Below are 19,410 nucleotides of genomic sequence, written 5' to 3'. Positions count from 1 at the left end.
CCCCTTGCCCCCTACCTGCCATCCCTCCCCAGACCCTTTCTGCCTCTCAGCCCTCCCCTGACCCCCCTTGCCCCTCTACCTGCCAATCCTCCCCAGACCCCTCCTGCCTCTCAGCCCTCTCTCAAAACTGCTTTGGCCATTTGTGTCTCAGCTTCTATTCCACTTCAGTGGCTTCTATTCCACTCCAGTTCTCGTGGCTATCTCCTTATCTTAGGGTCATGCTCAGAACTTTTGCTACTTCAGGAAATGTCTCCATGTTCCAAAGACCATAAATGTTTTGGTACGTTGGGAAATTAAATTTTTGGACCACACAGAAAGTTCTCTGTGCAATAAAATTCCTGAACAATGAGCACATTTCCTATATAGCAGTTCCGCAGTGCTAGCTAATATGCTCCGAAGTGACTCCAAAAATTAGGAAGCGATCACACTGCCTACACAGAACTGGTAAGATGCAAACTGGAGTTTTGGATTTGATATGGATCCCCCCTCCAAAAAAATACAGACACCAAGAGATCTGCCAAGGTGTGAAGGCACTAGTGGAAAGATAACAGGAGGCCTGGGACAGGAGTGGAGGGGGGTGCCGGAAGTCCGGAAGTCAGAAGGAGATGAAATTCACAATGCAACCCCCCCCCACCTCCCACTCTGAAGGAGACAGCAAATAGTTTTGTTGCATTGCAAGCTAATACTGGGGAAGGTTGTGTTTTTAATTCTGTACTGAAAAATAAAATGAAATTCGGCCCTCAAATCAAGAGTTGACTTATGGTGACCCCTGGTGGGGTTTTCATGGCAAAGGAGACTAACAGAGGTGGTTTACCATTGCCTAGCTCTGCAGCCTCGGTTTTGCAGGCCTCCCATCCAATTACTAGCCAAGGCTGACCCTGCTTAGCTTCTGAGATCTCACAATAATATCAGGCTCACCTTGGCCTATCCAGGTCAGGGCACTGTGTAGGCAGAAAGCCTTTCACCACCCTACTGAACTGGAGGTTTCCAAGAAAAGCTTAGAGAAGGACCTGCCATGGGTTCTCCAGATGTTTTCTCCCCCATGTCTTCAGTCAGGAGTCAGGGCAGCTGTACTGCCCCAACTTTGAGATCCCTATCAACACCACGTTCCCCTTGAGTATGGGGAATGTACTTCCTCGAGTATGGGCCATTTGGTTTCCCTCCAGCAGCTTTTGAGCAAAAATCAGATCTGTGTGTACTGCCTGTGAGTAAGGGAACTGTGACTGGTATCTCTTTCCATCCATCACATACAGATCATTGCAGACTTCAGGACCGTTGGAGCAGCACTTCCAAGAGAAACAGCTCTCTATGCGGCAAGGGTAAGATTTCTGTTTGGGGTTCGAATGAGTTTGGGGCACTGCCATTTAAGAAGCAGAGGTTATGAAGGGCCAAAGGGGCAATTCCAAGGAGGGAGGGGAGAAGGAGGTCAGAAACAAGAAGACGGCAGAAGCTGGCAGGAACCAGGCCTGCTGGCTTCAAGGGGCAGGACAGAATGCACGGAGGTAGAAGGTGGCTGACCATTTCGACGCAGCAAAGTGAATGCAGGGGACCAAAAAGCTGCAGAAAAGAGATCTTGATATTTGGGGGCAAGCATTTTGCAACCAATGCCAGCGAGGGCATTTCAGTAACATGCGGGGAATGAATGTCAGGAGAGCGACCGGAGGCCAAGACCAGCTGGGAGAGTGGCAGTAAAGATGGAAAGGCACGTCCCAGCCGGTGCGCAGAGGTGGAAGCTAGAAGGGAGATGGAATGTTAGCTTTAGGGGCAGGATGAGTCTAGGAAGAGTTTTTTGAGGAGGAGGGAGGCACATAGGAACACGGCGGGGAAGGCACTGGATTGGTGGGGGAGATGGACTCGGCGCCAGGAAGGGATCAGATGAAGGGGAAGTGAGGCTACATTAGAGGAAAGAGTCCAGTAGCACCTTTAAGACTAACCAACTGCATCTGACAAAGAGAGCTGTGGTTCTCGAAAGCTGACGATGCATCTGACGAAGAGAGCTGTGGTTCTTGAAAGCTTATGCTACTATAAAATTGGTTAGTCTTAATGGTGCTACTGGACTCTTTGCTATTTTGCGACTACAGACTAACATGGCTAACTCTTCTAGATACAGTAGAGGAAGACATGCAGGGTGGCCATCTTGCTAACAGATGCTGTGGGGAAGGGAGGAATGGGAAGCCAGAGAGAGGACCAGGCAGGGGATGGAGCTTGGGGGAATATATGATTGTCGGCTTCAATTATAATAGTATTTCCTCAGCCTTTCATCCTGAAATATCAACCATGTTGGCAAACGAATTAGAAAGAGAGATATCCTAGAGTGTCGTTCACCAGCTCTGCAGGGGGCCAGAGTCTTTGGTTTTGGCAAGTGCCATCAGGGAAACAAGCAGGGGCTCTCCAACTGTGGGTCGGGACCAAAAGTGGGCCTGATGACTCACTTGCAAGCGGTCTGCAAGGACAAGAGAAAGGGAGATGGACCGCAAGAGGCAGCTCAACAACAAACCTGGGTTTGCCACTCTATCAGGCAAAATAGCCTAAGGTTGTTTTTTGTATCGCTTATTCATTTATATCTCTCCAGTCTCCCTAAATGGAGGCCCCGAATGACTCACAACAGACAGTAAAGTACAAGAATACAAAAATGAACATGAAAAATGCAAAACATGAAAATTACAAAAAGAAACTTGTTCAGTGTTAGAGTTGCTCGGTCCTCCCAGGTAACCAGCTACTGACTTACCCTGTGTGAGTGTGTGTGTGCATGTTTCCATGCGTGTGTGCATGCACGCGTGCGTACTGTCAATGTCACAACATCACCGGCAATGTCCTCAGGTCACCATCACTCCCTATGTTCCTGGAAGTGATGTCAATACTTTGCTGGGAATGCTCTGGCATTTCTAAAAACTCTATGGTTTTACCATAGTCTTTGAGAAATGCCAGCATCCATGTCATTTCTGGTTTAAACCAGAAGTGGGGCCAGTGCGTTGGTGTGAAACCTGTACACCAGGCCTTCCTCTTCTTCTTCCACTCCCCAATTTCTCCTTCTCTCATCGAAAGTGGGCGCTTAGCAACCCTATTCACTGTTATGTTCTGTGTGAGTTCTGTACATGTCAGGGAGGGGGAAAAACAGTGCTTAGTTTAGATGCAAATGGGTGATGAAAAGTATAGTAATTTCAGAAGCACTTCAAAAAATTTGAGAATCGCTGCTTTACATGATCAGCCAACCAATTAACTGATTACAGCTTGTCAGAATCATAGAATCCCAGAGTTGGAAGGGACCATACAGGCCTCCTCGTCCAACCCCCTGCCCAGTGCAGGATGAGCCTAAAGCATCCCTGACAAGTATTCATCCAGCCGCTTCTTGAAAACTGCCAGGGAAGGGGAGCTCACCACCTCCCTGGGCAGCTGATTCCACCTTTGAACTACTCTGTATGAACGGAGGTGAGCAGCCAGAGCCCTTGGTTGGCTGTTGAAGCACATTTGACATGGGATAGGAAGTCTGTTCCATGCGCAGTATTTATGTTGTGCGCCTACCTACCATCTCTTCTTTTTGAGAGAGGCAGTATTGTGTAGTGGCTAGAGTGGTGGATTAGGATTTGGGTGACCCAAGTTCGATTCCCTAGTCTGCCTTGCGGCAGTCACACTCGCTCAGCCTAATCTACTCTGCAGTGCGGTTAGAAGGGAAAAAATGGACGGGAGGAGAATGAGGTAAGCTTCTTTGGTTCCCCGTTGGGACAAAGATGGGGTACAAATGAAATGAAATAAAAATTAAAATTAGTAAAATGTGATGTTGTTCTATGGTTGTTGTGGGTTTTCCGGGCTGTATTGCTGTGGTCTTGGCATTGTAGTTCCTGACGTTTCGCCAGCAGCTGTGGCTGGCATCTTCGGAGGTGTAGCACCAAAAGACAGAGATCTTACAGGATGACTCAGCCCAAACCCACCTTCCTGAGTAGATATAAATGACCTGCCAACAAGACAGAGACTGTGACACTGAGAGATCTCTGTCTTTTGGTGCTACACCTCTGAAGATGCCAGCCACAGCTGCTGGTGAAACGTCAGGAACTACAATGCCAAGACCACGGCAATACAGCCCGGAAAACCCACAACCACCATCGTTCTCCGGCCGTGAAAGCCTTCGACAATACATGATGTTGTTCTCTTCCTTCAGGGTCCAATGGGACCAACATTGAGGATCTCCCAGTTCGGCCTCCTGTTTGTTAGTCTTTTCCAGAGGTGTGAATCTTTGCTGGTCTCCGCAGAGGTGACAAAAGAGCGTCTTGGACTCAGAAATGTTTGCAACGGATATCAGGGTAATGTCTTTTCATCTCGTGTACAAGAGGTCATCATGATTTGCCTCACATTAATTAATTTGGGGAAATCTTCACATGCTTAGAAAAGCCAGCCCCCAGCATCCTGTCTCACTTGAGCGTGACCAAGAGACAGAGCCCAGGATGCGGCCTTGCACAAGGAGGCGTGAGGTCTGGCGGACAGGACTGGCCTTGATTCACCATGCCCAGGGTGAATCCCACCCCATTAGGTAAAAAGTAGTCCCCTGTGCAAGCACCGAGTCATTACTGACCCATGGGGGGACGTCGCACCACGACATTTTCTTGGCAGACTTTTTATGGGGTGGTTTGCCGTTGCCTTCACTTTACCCCCAGGAAACTGGGGACTCATTTTACCGACCTCGGAAGGATGGAAGGCTGAGTCAACCTTGAGCCGGCTACCTGAACCTGGCTTCTGCCGGGATCAAACTCAGGTCATGAGCAGAGCTTGGCCTGCAGTACTGCCGCTTACCACTCTGCGCCACGGGGCTCCATCCCCCCCCATTAAAGAATGTTAATTTAATTACAGGTAACTGTCAGAAATCATGCCCCAATGGCTGGATGTTCTACAATGACAACTGCTACGGAATTCTCAATGAACCCCTGACTTGGTCAGCTGCAGAGGTAAAGCCTCCTTTTTGGAGTGTGTCCACGCTCCAAAACACACACACACACACACACACACACACACACACACAACCTGCATAAGAGCACAGGAGGCTATGGTACACACTAGTTCTGACTCACCTAAAGAGTCACGTCACTGAAAGTCAACCCGATGAAAGCAATCGGATTTTAATCATGACAGTCACACTGCACTTATTTCTACTGACTTTACCAGGATCAAGGACAGTTGTTTACTGTCTAGTCCAACAACAACAACTGTGAATTTTCTGGGCATAAAGCAGGAGGCCATTGTGGGAGGTTGGCGGGGGGGAGGTAGCTGTGAATTTTCTGTATCATGCAGAGGGTCGGACTAGATGACCTTTGGGGTTCCTTGTGGATCTATGTTTCTGTTTCCCAAGGACTGCAATCCTTCAGAGAATTCAATGGTGACTGTACAAGAACAACCCACAAACAAAGATTACCAGTTGTTGTTTGAAGAAAAGGCCATCTTTTTTTAAAAAAAACTTTTTCATTCCAAAGGGCTTAGTTTTCCAAACCTGTATCGTGTACTTTTGGAGTGGAGACATTCCACCTGGCATCATTTCCATTCATTGTAGAACTGAAATTGTCCATCCTATGTTTCTGTCTGCAGTCTAGAGAACCTCTTTTCATTTGCATCAAGAAATCCACATAGGGTTAACAAGTCTTCTTGAGAGAACATTTGGCGGAGCAGAATTACGTGAACTGATTTGACCACTTCAGAGAGCTAAAACTTTGGCCGAGTCATTCTAAGGGTGTGCAAGAAGCTTGAATAGGGGAGCACTGGGCAGTACTTCACCCCTTCCAAAATGGCACACTGGCCTGGCCTGTTCCACCATCCTTAGCAACATCTTGGCCTGCAAGAGTTAAAAGACAAAACTTTCTCTGGGAATCTGTAGTTAAACACAAAAGAGCAGGGGCCAGTTGAAGAGGTGGCAATAGAGGTGGTTACAAACCAAAAAATGAACCCAAAATTCATTCACGAATTCGAACCGGCGGTTCATCAGAGCCCGTTTCTGATGAACCGCCACGAACTTTAGACCAGTTCGTTTGGTTCGTTTTTGGTTCATCACTGCAGACAGCCTGGCACTGATCTATCAGTTTCCTAGGCAACAGGGGAGGATGGGATTTCTGCAGCCCCAGAAGTGACCTTCTGCTGCACTGGAAGTGATGTTTTCACGAACCAAACGAACCGGTTCACGAACTGGGGCAAGTTCGTGAAAGTTCATGGTTCATGAAATGCGAAGAACCACGAACTGCACTGTTTGGTATTTTCCCACTTCTTGCCCACCTCTAACTGTCAATCTTCCTCCCACTCTTCCTGAAAGGGTTGCCAACTCTGGATTGGGAAATGCCTGAAGATCTGGGGATGATGCTTGGGGAGGACAGAGTTTGAGCAGGAGAGGAACCTCAACAGGGAATAATGCCATACTCTCCACCCTCCAAAGCAGCCATTTTCTCCAGGGGAACTGATCCCATAGTCTGGTGATCAGCTGTAATAGGAGATTTCCAGGCTGCACTTGGAGGCTGGCAAAGTACTGCCTGGCCATGGCCGATTTCCCTTTGGAAAGGACGGAAGCATAAGGCAAACTAGGCTTGGTCTAGCTTCACCTTCCTTCTTCTGTGATATAGCCAGGGCTTTTTTTCAGCAGGAACACGGTGGAATGGAGTTCCGGCTCCTCTTAAAAATGGTCACATGGCTGGTGGCCTCAACCCCTGATCTCCAGACAGAGGGGAGTTTAGATTGCCCTCCACATCGCCGAGCAGCACGGAGGGCAATCTAAACTCTCCTCTGTCTGGAGATCAGGGGGGGCGAGGCCACCGGCCATGTAACCATTTTCACCGAGGGCAATTTAAACTTTAAAAAACTCCCCCTTGTTCCAGCTGGTACCCAAAGTGATGTCATTATGTGTTCTTAAGTTCCACCACTGAGTTCCACCACCTCTTTTCCCAGAAAAAAACCCCTGGATATAGCCCATAGATGGGCCAAACTGGCCATTTCAGGCTTCTCATAATCAATGCAAGTTAAACCAAATAAAGCTTTCAGCGCAGTCCAAAGATGTACTGCCTCTGGAAAAATATTGAAACTATTTTTAAAACTTTGAAAAAAATCACCTTAATGTGTCAACTTTGGGTCAGAGACAAGGGTGCTAACTCACTCCCACTCAGTGCTGGTTAAGTGAGTTTGTAACATGGCTGCAGAACAGTACAGCCAGAGATTGAAGCGGGTTGTCCCAAAAGGAACTGGTGGTCTGCAGCCCTCTGGAAGCTTCATAGAAGAAATTCCGTTTCCTCTGCCCCAAGTAACAGATTCTCACAGCAGATCCTCTTGGCTGGATTTCTACTTTCCCTGTTCTTCCCTGCTTTCTTATTATCATTTAGACTACAGATGTGGTTTCTCATACATTCATCCCTGAAGTCACACTGCATCATGGCTTTTTTGTAGTCTTACAGCTCATTAAAACACCTTCTGTAGCATGAATTCCCCGCCCCCCCCCCACTCCCATTGCCTACCACTGCACCAAAAAAAATGCGTGCTACATGATGTCACTTCCAATAAAACCCAGAAGTGTACGGATTTAATTTGCCAATAAGACGGTGGATTTTAGGATGGACAGAATGTTGGGAGTAGGATTTTTATTGCAAGTGCGATAAACTCAGTCTGATTTGCCAGTACCAGCACTAGATAACCCCCCCCCCCTTTCTTCCTATCTTTCCTTCTTCATCTCACTCAGGTTGACTGCCAGGGCAAAAAAAGGAATGCCCATCTTGTCACCTTCGTTAATCAGAAAGAGCTAAAAGAGATAGCCAAATACCTCTCCTCTGTGCACGGAAATGAAGATCCTGTCTGGACTGGCCTTTATGACCCTAGACACGTAAGCATCAAAGCCTTGTTTATGTGACAGTTTGGGAGAGTAGCCATGTTTGTCTGCAGTAGAACAGCAGGATTTGTGTCCCGTGGCACCGTGAGCTTTCGAGAGTCAGCGCTCCTTTCGTCAGATACCGCTTTGTGAGGTTGATAAATTTCCGCTCCATGTGGCTGAATGCTTTCCACGAGGACAGTGTTAGGTTGGTAGCCGTGTTGGTCAGCAGTAGAACAGCAGGATTTGAGTCTATGGGCCAAGCTAAAAGTGACAAATTATACTTGAATGGCAAGTGAACAGGGAGGAAATCCATCACTTGTGGATTACATTCAAGTGTAATCCGTCACTTCTAGCTTGTGGCGCCTTAGAGACCAACAAGATTTTCAGAGTGTAAGTTTTTGAGAGTCGAGAGCCCTGAGCCTTTAGGTCATGTCTGAAGAAGGGAGCTCTGACCCTTGAAAGCTTACACTCTGGAAATTTTGTTGGCCTCTAAGGTGCTTCTGGACTCCAATCCTGCTGTTTATGTGATGGAGAAGAGTGAGCGCATGCATCATTCCACATGGCAGGCCGCTCTTTGTAGATCATTTACTTATATATAACTTGCCACGTTTTCTGGCCCTGAATGGCTGCACCCAGCTCAGGCTTGCTTCAATAGCTGAGTATATGAGCAAAAGAAAACTTACTGCTCTGCTAAACTAGGACTGGAGGGGGGATCTCGAGCCTACAACATTTCACCACAAGGTAAACCCTCTCCCTTCACCCAGCCAGATGCTCAAGTAGTAGTTGGGAGAGCTTCCCAGCATGGTGTGTGTGTGTGTGTGTGTGTGTGTGTGTTGAGTGTCCTTTTTTTTTTAGTTTAAATTTTTATTTTATCAATAAGATTAAGAGCCCAGTAAAAGGGCAGAGAAAAAGAAGAAAAAAGTAAAGAAAAAAAATACAAAGAGAGAAAAAGAACAAAAATTGAAAATTGAAAATAAAAAAAATAATACGTTTCATTTTCCATTTTTCTCTACAACACCTATCATATTTTAACAAACATTATACTTTTAGTTTTAATATCTCCAAAATTTAGTATCTCCAAAATTTATCTCCAAACGTATCTTCTTAAAAATCAAAACCACAGATCATCAGTTCAATAAAAGTAAGCAGAAGAACATCTGAAATGAACTGCATAAACAAACACATTTTGAGCTGTCACTTAAAAACTAATGATGTATAGGTACCAGGCAAACTTAACAACAGTAACAACATTTGATTTATATACTGGCCTTCAGGACAACTTAATGCCCACTCAGAGCAGTTTACAAGGTGTGTTGTTATTATCCTCAGGACAATCACCCTGTGAGGTGGGTGGGGCTGAGAGAGCTCTGAAAGAGCTGTGACTGATCCAAGGTCACCTAGCTGGCTTCAAGAGGAGGAGAGGGGAATCAAACCTGGCTCTCTAGATTAGAGTCCTGCCGCTCTTAACCACTACACCAAACTGGCTCTTCAGAGGGGAGGAAGGCCTTATTTCTATTTATCAACTGTTCACTTCCGTGAGTGGGGCACCAGGAGCAGTGCTTGAGATGAGGACCCTAACTGGCAAGCTGGATGGTACAGGAGAAGCCAGTCCCTGGTGTTTAGGCCTTAAAGGTACAGGTGTAACCTGTTTTTGTTCAAGGAACAACATGAAATAAGTAGATATATCTAATTTGAGAACTGGGAGAGTTCATGTCTATGACAGTGTGATTCCACCTTGTGACACTTGCATTTATAAAAATAACAATGAACAAACTTGGAAACAGAAAACATCTTATTTGGAACAATACAATAATAGAGCATATGCAACAATTGTGTAACAAAACGGGCTTGTTTTGCTCAAGCAGACCCAGGTCTCAGTCATTCTGACATCTTCTAGCCAGTCCCTTGAAATGCAGCAACTTATAGCTGTGCTGTGCGCTGGGATGTCTTCTGTTCTTCACAGGAGTCTAAAACATTAATAGAGAGTTCATAGAAAGGAGTGCTTCTGAGGCGAGAGGGCTTCTCCCTGCAGTTTCAGGCCCTGCAGTCTCTCAAGGAAAATTGTGCCTTTTTTTCCTCATAAGGAAGAACAAGAGACTTGTTCCAAAAGATCTGAGAAATCAAAGAGAAATTCAAGCCATGGCTTGGGATGCTGAAAGATCAACATGGAAATACAGTATCTGATCAGGACAAAATAAAGGAAAGATGGAAACAATACACTGAAGAACTATACAAAAGAGATGGAAGGATGACAGATACTTTTGATGAAGAACCTTTTGATGAAGAACCAGAAATCCTAGAAAGAGAAGTAAAAGCTGCACTCAAAGCAATTGGGAGAAACAAAGCACCTGGAGCAGATGGAATACTAATAAAACTATTTCAAGCCACAGAAATGGAGTCCATCAGAATCTTAACAAGAATATGCCAACAAATATGGAAAACAAAACAATGGCCCACCGACTGGAAACGCTCAGTCTACATTCCAATCCCCAAAAAAGGGGGTGCCAAGGAGTGCAGCAACTATTGGATAATCGCGTTAATTTCCCATGCAAACAAAGTGATGCTCAAAATTCTACAGCAAAGCCTCTTACCATATATGGAACAAGAAATGCCAGATGTTCAAGCTGGATTCAGAAAAGAGATCACATTGCAAATTTATGATGGCTAATGGAACATACCAGGGAATTTCAGAAGAAAATCAGCCTGTGTTTTATAGATTACAGCAAAGCTTTTGACTGTGTGGATCATGAAAAGCTATGGAGGGTCTTAAAAGAAATGGGGGTGCCACAACATCTGATTGTTTTGATGCGCAACCTGTACTCTGGACAAGAGGCTACTGTCAGGACAGAACATGGGGAAAAAGAATGGTTTCCAAATGGCAAGGGTGTCAGACAAGGAGGCATATTATCTCCCTACCTGTCCAACCTCTATGCAGAGCATATCATAAGGAAAGCTGGATTAGATCTAGAAAAATGTAGAGTGAAAATTGGTGGGAAGAACATTAACAATTTGAGATATGCAGATGACGCCACGTTACTGGCAGAAAATAGTGAAGACTTGAAACAGCTACTGATGAAGGTTAAAGGAGAAAGCGCCAAAGCAGGATTACAACTGAACATCAAGAAGACAAAAGTAATGACTACCAAGGAATTACACAATTTTAAAGCTGACAATGAGGAAATTGAAGTTGTTCAAGATTTTCTATTCCTTGGCTCAATCATCAACCAATAAGGAGACTGCAGTGAAGAAATCAGAAGAAGATTGAAACTTGGAAGAGTAGCTGTGAGGAAGCAAGAGAAGATCCTTAAAGATAAAGATGTCTCTCTGGGAACCAAGATCAAGAAAATCCAAACTATGGTATTCCCCATTACTATGTACGGATGTGAAAGTTGGACAGTGAAGAAAGCTGAAAGGAAGAAAATGGATTCATTTGGAATGTGGTGCTGGAGGAGAGTTTTGCGGATACCATGGACAGTAAAAGATCAAATCAAGCCTGATTTCTCCCTAGAAGCTAAAATGACAAGACTACAGCTATCATACTTTGGTCCCATCCTGAGAAGACAAGATTCTCTGGAAATGTCAATAATGCTAGGAAAAGTGGAAGGCAGCAGGAAAAGAGGAAGACCTAAAATGAGATGGCTGGACTCAATAAAAGAAGCCACGTCTTCCAGTTTGCCAGATCTGAGCAAGTCAGTTAAAGACAGAATGTTTTGGAGGTCTTTCATTCACAGGGTCGCCATAGGTCGGAGGCGACTTGACGGCACATCACACACACAAGTAATACCCCAACTCTTTATCTCCTTCAAGTGGACAAGGGTTACACTGGCACTTTGAATTTCTGCCCAACAATGGAAAGGCACTCAGTGCACCTTTTTCATCACTGTATCCAAATCCCTTATAGCAATCTGGCTGCTGCATTTTGAACGAACTGACGTTTCTGGACAGTCTACAAAGGCAGCCCTGCTTGATGTGTACTATAGTAACGCAACCTGGGTGGTTGGTTGTGTTCGGAATGGGTGCGGAATTTACTGCAGTGCAGTGGGTTGTGGGGACATTCCACAAAGGTTTCCATCTCAGCTGCCGTCTGGGGTGGAGGGGGAAAGCAGAATCGAGAGCAATTTTATTCAGAGATGTGCTATCAAGAAGCCTGAAATAACACACTGGGAAGAGCCGTTTAAAGAAATCTGCAAGAAACTTTGGCCAAAGAAGAGATTTGCACCTGTCTGCTAAACTGTTGGTATCAGAACCGAGGAGAAACGCTCATCCTCCTATGGCCTTCTGGGCAGCATCCAAGTCTCATGAAGTGATTGGAAAAAACAGCTTTTTACCCCTGTGGGTAGACTTGCCAGGTCCCCCAACTCCTGAACTGGGAAATTGGAGGCCCAGCGCTTAACTTATGGCTTCCCCCAGTGTGTCAGCTTCTGGCCTGTGTGACGATGTCACTTCTGGGAAGTGACATCATCGCATGGGTCACATGCCAGCCTGAGAGTGCCCCTGCACTCCCCAGGGGGCCAAATCGGCCCAAATCTGGCCACTGGGGAGTGCAGGAGTGCTCTTGCGCTCCACAGCAGGCTGATTCTGGCCAAATTGGGCTACTGCGGTGCGTGGGAGTGCATCATGCCACCCAGGAGCGCATTTCATGAGGCATGGTCTCCCCCCAGCAGCCAGGTAAGTGGGGTGGGGGTGGAGGGTGGGAGCAGGGAACCCCCCTCCCCCAATGGGGGACTGGCATCCCTACCCCTGGGACATTTTAATATCTCTTGGAAATGATTGCAAAGAATCTCCCCTTTCTTTGTCTCTACAGACAGGAAACTGGCAATGGGTGGATCTATCCATGACCTCATACTTACCTTGGGATAGAGAAGAGCCCAACAATGCTGGTGGCGATGAGTACTGTGGTCATTTGATTCCCCATAATGGTAAGGAGGAGGCCAGTGAGCCTGAACTTAGGCCCAGGTAGGCTGAGAGGTGGGCGGGGGTCCCAGGAATGGGCACTCCCAGATGGTTTTACCTCTTACCTTACTGGTAAGTATTAGGGCAGAAAAGAAGCTCCCTGGCTGGCAATGCACTGGCCACATCAGCACTGGCAGCTTGCAGGTTGGGAATCCGTGGTCTGGGATTCTGATAGGGCGACAGCCACTGAGAGGGCATGGAAAGCCATTGGCCCAAGCTTAGGATCAAAGGCCGCATAATTCACCCATATGAACATATGGAGCTGCCTCATACCAAATCAGACCCTCGGTCCATCAAGGTCAGTCTTGTCTGTCCAAGACTAGAGGTGTGCAGCAAAAAAAATTCGCAAAAAAGGGATTTCCAAAGCGGCAAGCCACTTCTGGAATCGCTTATTTTACCCGCTTCAGTGTGCTCTGTAAAGATTCAGAGCACACCAACAAACTTCCCCGTCCAGCTGCTTATTTCACCTGATGGGAGGGGGAGGATGGGGTTCCCTCCTCCCACTCCCATCAGGAGAAATAAGCGGGGGGGGGAGTAATTTAAATCTCACCGGCTTCAGCTTACTGGTGGGGAACTCCCCACCAGACAGCTGATTCAGGGGTTAGAATGCCCTTCCTTGCCACTGCGCAGCGGCACAGAAAGGGGCATTTAACCCCACCAGCTAAACTCGGCTGCTTGGCGGGGAACTAGCCGCCAAGCAGCTGATTCAGGGGTTAGAATGCCCCTTTCCTTGCCACTGCACAGCAGCACAGAAAGGGGCATTTTAACCACTTGACCCGAAGCTTCCCGAAGCGATACAAATTGCTTCGGGAATCTTTGATTCGTGGTTTCCAAAACGGACCTGGCATGCTGGGGCCGATTCAGAAATCCTGAATCTTTGCAAATCGGGTCCGATTTGGGCATTTCCCCCAAATCTGAGACCGGAATCGCACACCCCTATTCCAGACTGGAAGTGGCTCTGAAGGGTCTCAGGCGGAGGTCTTTCACATCACCTACTACTCCTTTTAGCTGGAGGTGCTGGGGATTCAACCTGGGGCCTTCTGCATGCCAAGCAGATGCTCTGCCGCTGAGCCCCAGCCCATCAACTAGACCTAACTTTGGTAATCCATGCAACAGTCACCTCTAGATTGGACTACTGCAACTCGCTCTACACTGGGCTGCCTGTAGGCTTGACCCCAAAATTACAGTTGGTCCAGAATGCAGCAGCACGCGTCCTTACGGGTACACCGTTTAGGGCTCACATCTGCCCTGTGTTATGCCTGCTGCACTGGCTTCTGGTTGAGTTCCAGATCCAGTTCTAGGTACTGGTTTTAGTATTTAAAGCCCTCCACAGACTGGGGCCTGCATACCTGTGGGACTGCCTCTTCCATTATGCCCCCTGCAGGGCTTTGCGCTCTGCGGATAAGCAGCTTTTGGTGGTCCCCGGCCCAGGGGACATTTGGCTGGCTTCAACTAGGGCAGGGCCTTTTCTGCCCTGGCCCCGGCCTGGTGGAACGCTCTCCCAAGGGAGATCCGGGCCCTGAGGGACTTTTTACAGTTCCGCTGGGCCTGCAAGATGGAGATGTTCTGCTGGGCCTTTGACTGTGGCCAGCATTTTGTCCCCCCCCCCTTTGGTGACTCTGCAGTAGCCTGATTAGTTTGGTGGTGCCCGGATTTTTATGCTAATTGGATTAATGTGGTTTAATACTGGATTTTATGCTATTTGCAATAATGTTTTATTGTATTTTAACGGTATATTTTGTTGGAAGCCGCCCTGAGCCTACTTGAGGGAAGGGCAGGGTATAAGTCGAATAAAATAAATGAATGAATGAATGAATAATAGACCACAGCTCAGGTTGCAGTAGAAATAACAGCCCCAGTGCAAAAAGAAAGCTCTAAGTGACAGAAGCACTGTGCTTCAGAGGAATAAAGACCATAATGAAAATGTTAGTATTTATGTAGCACCTTCTAGGTGGTTGAAGCAGTTCTCCTACATTCTCTTGCTGTGCTCTGATGAGAACCCTGTGAGGTAGGCCAGTATTCTCTCTTCAGTGCAAATGCAAACCTGGGCTGTGGATGGATGTGTTTTCACACATGTATGAGTTACAGTGAATATGCTACAGGACAGGTTACTCTTTCTTTAAAAAAAGAAAGCTCTAGCTATGTTTAAAAGAATTCACAGAATTATGGTTTTGCTCTTAGAATTCTGGAAATTGGCCTAGAGGCCACGCCAGCCTGTTTTTTTTTTCTGGCCCATGGGAAAACTACTTGAGGCACCCAGCTGAGTTTGAGGTAGCTTTGGGCATCCATGTCTTACTCTGGAAACATCTGAAATAACAACAACGAGATCATGAAAATGGGAGATTCTGTAAGCACCTAGCAGGCTGGTATGCTGCATATGGACCAGGAGCCCCTAGGCCTGGACAGTTTTTCAGCTGAGCTATGGTAAGAGTTAGAAACACTGAGCAGCAATAATAACAATAACTGCCCTTATACACTGCTCTTCTAGACAGATTGTGATGTGACGACACAGGTCAGTGCTCCACTCAGAGCACCGAACACAGTCAGTGTTATTATTATGCCCACAGTACAGCTGGGGAACTGGGCTGAGAGGAGGGCCTTCCCCAAGACCACCTGCTGAGCTCACGGCAGGAGTGGGAGTCGAACCAGCAGAGTGCTGATTCATAGCCCAACCACTTAACCACTGTGCTACAGCACGAAGGTTAGTTAGCTGTGAAACAGGAATAAAATATAAGGATGTGCATGATCTCATTATCTCACTTCTGTATTTAATTTTGCTTCAATGGTTTTGTTTGGTTTTCTTATATTTATTATTACACCCTTTTGCCGGGGTTTCTTTTACTGCTTTGGACAGCAACGCACATTCCCGCTGGGAGGGTAACCTGAGAACCCTAAACCCTACCCAGAAGTGACATCACATCCTTCCCAAACTCCGCCCTCCCCAGCACTGTCCGGCATTTGCCGAGGCAATGCTGAGAATCGTAAGGGCTGCCTAGTACTCCCTGCAAGCCCCTTCTCAGCCTCCCCCCTTCCAAAGGAACAAAATTTAATCTTCCTACGGGGGAAGGAATAACAGCTGCAGGAGTAGGCCCTGCCCTGTGTGTCGCCTGGCTTGGGGGTGGTGTGCATGGCGGGGTGGGGGGGGGGTAGGTTTTATCTATTATGATTATATTCCGCTCTCTCTGCAGAGCAGGCTCAGAGCAGATTACATCACAATATAAAACAGGTAGCATAATAAAACCAAGTTGTTTATAAAATCCAGCGGCACTCAGTTTGTCCTTCCCTCCCTAAAATCCATGGGGTAAGTGGCGACACGTGTAAGAAATTTCCCCTGGAACAGCAGTAGGAGCAAAGCATAGCACCAAATTTGAGACATTTCACTTTCACTTTTATAATTTATGTTGCAATTTCTGGTCTGTTCTCAGTCGTAACCTTCTTAGTTAAGAAAGGGGTTGAACATTCCTACCACGTGCCCAAAAACCTCTTGGGGTTTTTTAATTAGAGAGGGTGAAGTTATCCAGGGTAAGTTGGCCATCACGGCACGTTTCCCTTTATGAACTGTAGCACTCGAGTCGGGAAAGGTATTTCTCTTGCTGAGACACAGGAAGCATGGAAAACAGTCACTTGTCTGAGCGTTCCCTTGTTGCCTTGCAGGATTTAACAAACTGAACGACGCACCTTGTTCACGGGAGATGGCCTATGTGTGCAAATATCCTCTCTAGGAAGGGAGAATGTTGAATGGACAACGCAAGGGAAACTTTGGCGTGGGAATGATGCTGAACCAAGCCTTGAGCAGTGGGTCAAAGCTAGGAACCCCCTCTCTTTCCAGCTTCCTCCACACACTTATCTCCAAAGTGTGTCTTTTTATTTGCTCTGCGTCAAACCAATAAATTCTCTTGCAACTTTTCACGTTCCCCGTCTCCTTTGTCTACCAAGCATGAATCCCAAGGGTTGCAATTGCATGCCTTTTCAAAGTGTCCTCAAACTCTTTTTCTAGAACACTGTCCTAAGCAACTCATGGGCCACAGGTCCTTGTTGCGTTGACTCCTGGCTTGGCCCCAAGCAACAGGCCTTCACCACTGAACCTCTGATGTAGGGTTGCCAGCCTCCAGGTGGTAGCTGGAGATCTCCTGGTATTACAACTGATCTCCAGGCAACAGAGACCAATTCCCGTGGAGAAAATGGCTGCTCTGAAGGGTCAACTCTCTGGCATTATACCCCACTGAGGCCTCTCCCCTCCCCAAACTCTGCCCTCTCCAGGATCCACCCCCCCCCAAATCTTTAGAAATTTCCCAGCCTGGACCTGGCAATATGTCACCTGTTTCTCTAAATAGCAAAGAGTCCAGTAGCGCCTTTAAGACTAACCAACTTTATTGTAGTGTAAGCTTTCAAGAACCACAGCTCTCTTCATCAGAGGCATCTGCATCTGACGAAGAGAGCTGTGGCTCTCAAAAGCTTACGCTACAATAAAGTTGGTTAGTCTTAAAGGTGCTACTGAAGTCTACTATTTTGCAACGACAGACTAACATGGCTGACTCCTCTGTCTCTCTAAAACATCCCACTGCTTAAAAAAAGTACTTTCCCAGACATAGAGACCTTCTCTCCTTTCATGAATTAATTGGCACATCAGCAGAAGAAAAATTGATAGTTCCAATATGATGGGAGTGGAAGAATCCTTGAAAGATACCTACTGGGCAGCAGCAGTAGTGGAGGGTGACCCTGGTAGAGAATCTTTCATGGACAATGGCAGTGACACTTAAGCTAAACCTGGTTAGTGCTGAGCAGAAGGCGGTAATGATAAACCACTTCTGATCATCTCTTACCTTGAAAACCCTATGATGAGACAATCTGATAAAAGAAAGGCTAGAGGTTCAAGCTGGATTTAGAAAAGAAAGAGGTGTCTGGGGTCTGAGGTGCAGCCCCCAGACTTTCCAGGAGGAGGGGACGGAAGACAGCCAGGAGACAGTTGCCCAGCTGCCCCAGCAGGCACCCAGGGCCAGAACCTACTTACACAGAAGGGAGGGACAGAAGCTTGGCAGCCAGCCAAAGAGACACAGCTGTGCCTGCCTCGAGCAGTCAGCTCAGCCAGAGAGGCTTGGCAGCCAGCCAACGAGCAACAGGTGGGCCGGCCCAGTGCTTCCAGGCATGCGAGCACAGATGCAGCTGCTTGGGCCAGCCAGAGCCGTGGTTAGAGGGCAGGAGGAGGGTGTGGTTGACAGGTGGAACAGGAAAAGGCTGAAAGAATAAAAGGGAAGTCCATCCACAGGGCAGGGTGGGTTGTGTAGGAGGAGTGGAGTAGGAGGTGGTGGAGGTTGGATGGAGAAAATGAGTGAGCAAGGAAAGAAGGAGGCGAAGTAGGAAGGTGGAAACAGGAGCAGGGCTAGGTCGAGTGGGCTAGCTGGTGGCTTGAGAGGGTGCATGGGTGATGTATACCTCCCCTCCTTCCACAAAGCGGGACCCTGCATGGTCCCTAGCGGCATCCCAGTACCAAAGCCAGGTACCCAGGCACCCAACGCAGCAGCGCCCTGGAGAAAACCTGACAAGAGGCACTACAGATCATATAGCAAATCTATGGTGGTTACAGGGGCATACCAGAGAATTTCAGAAGAAAACCAGCATGTATTATAGACTACAGTAAAGTCACTTATTGCGTGGTTCATGAAAAGCTATGGACAGTTTTAAAGTGCAGGCAAACCGTTAGCAGCAGACTGGCGTACAGGCAGGAGAGTAGCACCATTGGCTTGTGAGAGCCAGTTTGGTTGTAGTGGTTAAGAGCGGCAGGACTCTAACATGGAGAGCCGGGTTTGATTCCCCACTCCTCCACTTGAAGCCGGCTGGGGGACCTTGGGCTGGTCACAGCTCTCTCAGAGCTCTCTCAGCCCCACCCACCTCACAGGGGGATTGTTGTGGGAATAATAATAACACATTTTGTAACCCGCTCTGAGTGGGAGTTAAGTTGTCCTGAAGGGCAGTATATAAATCGAATGCTATTATTGTGCTAGCAAGTCATATTTGGAAAAGAAATTCTGCTTCTTACTTTTTTGTTGCTGAGGCCCCTTCAAGAGGGCAGAAAAGTTCCCATGTGCAGTTCTTGCATGTGACGAGGTGTGATATCCAATTACATTTGATGTTCAATGTTCTATGCCAAATGGGGGCATCTGTTCTCTTATTCTCACCATTAGGCACTCAATTGCAGATCCGCTAGCATGTCTGGGTCTGCCAAGAACAGACTGGTAGGTACATCCAGTGCCTGCTTGCCTGTAATTGCCTGGGGGTCCTCAGTTATTTTTTTAAAAAAATATTCTGGCCATATCCCTTCTAATTTGCATACCATGATGGTTAGTGTTTGACTATCATTAATCTTGTGTGCATCAACCACAGCCAAAATGTTTTGTGCTTATTTTGACCAGAGAAATGCAAAATTGCATGTGTGTGCACACACACACATACGCACACACGCACACACACACTACCCACCCAAAAATTGAAAGAAAAAGGGAAGGAGTCAAACAAAGTTGGGAGACAGTCTCCACAGCATTCAACTCAGGGTTAACAATGTCAATCAGAGACAGCTCAAAAAGCCTGCAGTCTTTGGGGCAAATACTCAGTTCCTCCAGATGCTCCTCCACTTTACT

General features: G+C 47.0%; 1 protein-coding gene across 1 annotated transcript; it reads left to right on the top strand.

The window, feature by feature from the left end:
• Positions 1 to 394: 394 nt before the first annotated feature.
• Positions 395 to 16,646, top strand: LOC129336097 (C-type lectin LmsL-like). The gene is made up of 7 exons (XM_054989095.1): positions 395 to 444; positions 1,254 to 1,319; positions 4,157 to 4,298; positions 4,843 to 4,937; positions 7,694 to 7,834; positions 12,627 to 12,741; positions 16,430 to 16,646. Exons 3-7 carry the CDS (start codon positions 4,163 to 4,165, stop codon positions 16,495 to 16,497), a joined length of 555 nt encoding a protein of 184 aa, XP_054845070.1. The 5' UTR covers positions 395 to 444; positions 1,254 to 1,319; positions 4,157 to 4,162; the 3' UTR covers positions 16,498 to 16,646.
• The last annotated feature ends 2,764 nt before the right edge of the window (positions 16,647 to 19,410 follow it).

The sequence above is a fragment of the Eublepharis macularius genome, chromosome 9 (genome assembly GCF_028583425.1).
Source record: "Eublepharis macularius isolate TG4126 chromosome 9, MPM_Emac_v1.0, whole genome shotgun sequence".
NCBI classification, from domain to species: Eukaryota; Metazoa; Chordata; class Lepidosauria; order Squamata; family Eublepharidae; genus Eublepharis; species Eublepharis macularius.
Note: the sequence above shows the minus strand (reverse complement) of the source record. Positions and strands in the feature narration are given on the sequence as shown.

Bases quoted from the DNA above. Each gene is read 5' to 3' on its own strand.
- LOC129336097 (XM_054989095.1), top strand. From the start codon at position 4,163: ATGGGACCAACATTGAGGATCTCCCAGTTCGGCCTCCTGTTTGTTAGT. The intron at 4,938-7,693 runs GTAAAGCCTCCT...CATCTCACTCAG, and splicing joins TGACTTGGTCAGCTGCAGAG to GTTGACTGCCAGGGCAAAAA. The intron at 7,835-12,626 runs GTAAGCATCAAA...TTGTCTCTACAG, and splicing joins GCCTTTATGACCCTAGACAC to ACAGGAAACTGGCAATGGGT.